The following is a 4,127-nucleotide window of genomic DNA, read 5'->3' on the forward strand; positions in this document are numbered from 1 at the left end:
CGTGGCAGTGCGAGACGGCGTGCCGCAGCCGCCTGTCTTCTCGTCGCTTTAGGTCCTACATCTCCTTTGACATCTTGAGGAGAGTGCTGAGGGACTACTTCAAATTCGACGTCTTTTATTGCATGAACATCACGGACATCGACGACAAGGTAAAGGGTCGAGATTGAACTTGAAGCACAGCGCGTGCCGTGCGGGAAGCGACTTCGGGATAAGTACTTAACGTGAGGTCGGCCTGAGGTGGCGCGGGTCTCGACCTAGTGAACGTGACCCGAATGCCCTCGCTGAAGCAGCATCACACGTCATGCAAATGAGTGTCACGTGTTTAGCTGCTGTTCGAAAGTTGTGAGTTCGGGGACTCAGCTGATGACACGTCCCTTGTGGTGCGTCGCGGAGGGGCCCGCAGGCGCATGCACCGTGTGGGAAGCGGGGGTCCGGCCTCTTTCCTCGGCATCAGATAGGCCGCGTTCTGGCAGTCTCGTGTGGGGGCGCATGGCGGGGGCCCGCAGCCACACAGGGTTGGACGCAGACTGTGAGCGTGCCCCCCACCTTCCCTGTGTCTCCCCAGATCATCACGAGGGCCCGGCAGAACTGCTTGTTTGAGCGGTACCGGGAGAAGCAGCCCCCCACGGCGCAGCTCCTGGACGATGTTCACGCCGCCCTGCAGGTGGGCTCTGGCTGTCTGCCCCCCGATTCCCGGCCTCGGCCCTCAGCCGTTCGCGTGTCACTGGCCCTAGAGTAGTGGCTGTCCTCGTGCACAGTACCAAAGCCAGTTCCGTCAAGTCACCAAACTTGATCGACGTGGGGTGCTGGCCAGTGGGACAGTCGCCAGGACAGACTCACTTGGACAGGGGTGTGGAGTAGGTGACTGTTCCTGCCGCTTACAGGAAAATGGCAGCATGTGTCACCGTGCCGCTAACCTACACGTAAAAGGCTTCTAAAGTTACTGTTGAATCTTCCACGTTGAGGTCGCAGACAGATCAAGTACTTTTGACCGAGATGCAGAAGCCGTACCACACTGCTTAAATTGGTAATGCTGAGAATTTTCAGAATTATTTGAAGAAATTGATTCTTTCTAATTTAATATTTTCATTTTGAATAATCAGTGTTATAAGTTATCGTGTTATACAGTAAGGTTGGAATAAATTGTTTTACTTGGTAATTGCTGTCTTTAGCAATTACAGTAATAGTTACTGGTGTGCTTCTAGCATTTTATCTCTGGAAATAAGGAATAAGGTTAGAGCTCACCAATCTTTTAGGCCAGCCAGGGGAGGCCCACTCGGCCGCGGGCACCGTTGTGGTAGAGGGGGCTGGTGGCACCTCCCGAAGTCCCTGCATGGCACCCGTGCAGTCCCTGGCACAGCCTCGGGAGAACTGCTCTCACTCATTAACGTCAGGGAATGGGAGGCGTGAGGTGGAGTGGGGTGGGCGCCCGGCCACGGTCGGGCAGCCAGGACTGGCTGGCTGGGGCGTCAGTCTCCGAGCGGCCACCCGGCCATTTGGGAAGACGTTAGGGTGACACTCTCAAGGACACAGGCTTCTTCCTAGCCCTGGGCAGCGGGGAGAGCTGGCCTCTTCCAGGTCACCTCCATGGCCCAGGGACTCGTGCTCAGCGTGTCATAGAGCTGCCCTCTGCCCTGGTTGCAGCTGCTGTCCGTGAAGCTGACCGAGACCGCGGATCCCGACAAGAGGCAGATGCGGGAGCGAATTCAGCAGGCGGTGCAGCTCGCCGCGGGGCTGCTGGAGGAGGCCGTGCGGTCGGACCTCCCCGCAGAGGACGTCGACAGCCGTGCGCAGGTGAGGCCGAGTCGCGCCCGTGTCCCGCCAGCCCTGTGCCCGCGGGGCCCACCACCTAGGGCCCACCTGCGTCTTGGCACACAGCGCCCTGGCCGGCCGCTCTGGCAGCTGCGGCGTGACGGTGGCAGGGTCAGTGCACCCTCCGTCCGCGTCTTCCCGCCCCACTTCCTGCAGTGAGACCTGGGGAGCCCCGCCACCTCCCTCAGATAAGCAGGAGGCGCGCTTGGACGGTGGGGGCAGTCCCCACGGTCACCCAGGGGACTCTCGGCGTTTCTCAGCGTCAGAACCTGGGGGAAGAAGGGCGAGGGTAAAGCTGAGGTGAGCGGTGGGGCCCGGGGCCCCGTGAACTTGGGCCTCCGCTGCCCCCGCCTCTGTGGCTGTGGAAAGGCCGTCCTCAGGCAGGGGTGACCACAGTGGGCACTGGCCACAAGGCCAGCCCTGGGCCTCTCCCGATTCCCACAGACTGGCCGCCGCTCAGGATGGCCCTTGGCCTTTACGCCAGCGCCCCCTGCTGGTCGCCCGCTCAGGTCCCGGGAATGCGTGGTTCGCAGAAAGTGGCGGGGGCTGGAAGTCGGGGTGTGGGGAGAGGGCACACCCGTTTCCCCACGGTTTTACTCTGCCTTTTACTCTGCCGTGTCCTCCCCTGGCAGGTGGCTGGGGTGCTCGTTCTGAGCTTTGTGAAAGAGGGTCAGGCGCCAGTCAGGGCGAGCACTTCCTCTCAGCTGTGCTTCTGAGACGGGGCCACGAGGTAGCTGCCCTCGCTCTGGCTCTCGCTCCCTTCCCGTTCCCGCGATACGAGTGTCCATCTTAACAACGTCAGGGCCATCGCCACCGTCCACCTCCAGGAGCTCATCTTCCCAAAGTGAACCCGTCCCCATCAAACACTCACCGCACCCGCCCCCAGCCCCTGGTCTGGCACGTGAGTGGGGTCACACGGTAGTTGTCCCGCGTCCCGCGTCCGGGTTACTTCAGCACAGTGCCCTCAGGCTGCAGCACGTTCAGGAATGTCCCTCCTCCGGCTGCTTGACGTCTCGTCGTGTGGCTGGACCATGTCGTGTGCATCCGTCGTCTGTCGCTGGGCCGTTGTGCACGCGGCTGCCGTGAACGTGGGCGCACCTGTCCGTCTGCTTCATCTCCTGTTAACCCCTGGCGTAAAGGCCGAGACCCCCCGGCAGCCCGACTGTGACCCCGGCCGCAGCGCCGTCTCCGCAGCGGCCCAGGGCTCCCCGTGCCACACATCCTCGTCCCGGCCAGCACGTGCCATTTCCCAGCTTCCTGCCAGCGCCCTCCTGCTGGGCGCGGGCTGGGGTCCCGCTGCCATGCTTCTGGTTTGCATTTGCCCTGACCAGGAGGGTCGTTTCTGCGTCGTCTCTGGGTCAGGGGTGCCGCACGCCAGGAGGAGCTGCTGGGCTGCGGGGCTGCGGGGCTGCGGGGCGTGTGTCTGGGTAGCCGCGGAGGCCCCGTCACCACCCAGACGTTCGGGCTCGGGCACGTCTGCAGCTCCCTCCCGCCCACGAGGGGACACAGGGAGAACGCAGCCGCGGGTGGGGAGTGCTTCTACCCGGGGAGCCCATCGGAGCCTCGGCGCCCAGGTTTCACTGGGTGCTGTCATGTGGGCGCCTGTGCCTGGCATGGACCGCAGCTCCCGGGTCCCGGCAGGCGACAGTTAACATTCTGCATGGACCACGTGGCCGCCGGGCAGGAGTCCCAGCTTCCCAGCCCTGGGGCCGGCAGCTGCATGGTCAGTTCCGTGAGGTCGGTTCCCTGAGGTCGGTGCGGCTCACTCCGCTGCCGACACGTTTCCCGGTCCCGTCGGTGGCACACACACCAGCGCTTCCCATTGTCACTGTCTTTCCTCCCCGCCCGTGGGACGTGAACTGTGAGGTGGCTGAACTGAGAGAGTTTGCATCTCTCCTGCCGCTCAGGGGACTGACTGCCCTTCCGTCTGCCCGTCTTCTGCCGTTTCCACGTCCGTTTGTCTTCTGACTGGTTCCTAACTGTCCTCTGTGTCTTGGTCACTAATCTTTTGTCATTTAAATGTGTTGCAACCGCTTGGCGGCTTTTCAGTTCACTTCCTTTTAATGATAGAAGGCCTTAATTTTAATGCAAATTTATCTTCCTATTATACTTAGTATTTTGGGGGTCTCAAGCAATCTTCCCTAAAACATAGATATTCTCCAACATTTTCTTTTAAAGACTTTAATAGTTGTACAGTTCACATTTAAGTCTTCATCCCCCTAGAACTGGTTTTGGTAAGGAGTGTGAGTGGGGATCCAGGCCCCCCACCCCCAAATACGGAAAGCCCTCCATCCCTCAGGTCTGCCGTGCCCCCC

The 4,127-nt window shown here is 61.1% G+C and overlaps 1 protein-coding gene across 1 annotated transcript in view; it reads left to right on the forward strand.

Annotated features, from left to right (window-relative positions):
- CARS (cysteinyl-tRNA synthetase) overlaps positions 1 to 4,127 on the forward strand; it is a 45,642-nt gene that overhangs the window by 11,593 nt on the left and 29,922 nt on the right. The window contains exons 3-5 of the mRNA XM_023537359.1: positions 9 to 149; positions 566 to 664; positions 1,645 to 1,794. Coding sequence (XP_023393127.1) covers positions 9 to 149; positions 566 to 664; positions 1,645 to 1,794 — 390 coding nt within the window. The remainder of the gene's footprint in view (positions 1 to 8; positions 150 to 565; positions 665 to 1,644; positions 1,795 to 4,127) is intronic.

Source organism: Pteropus vampyrus, unplaced genomic scaffold (genome assembly GCF_000151845.1).
Source record: "Pteropus vampyrus isolate Shadow unplaced genomic scaffold, Pvam_2.0 Scaffold187, whole genome shotgun sequence".
Taxonomy (NCBI): domain Eukaryota; kingdom Metazoa; phylum Chordata; class Mammalia; order Chiroptera; family Pteropodidae; genus Pteropus; species Pteropus vampyrus.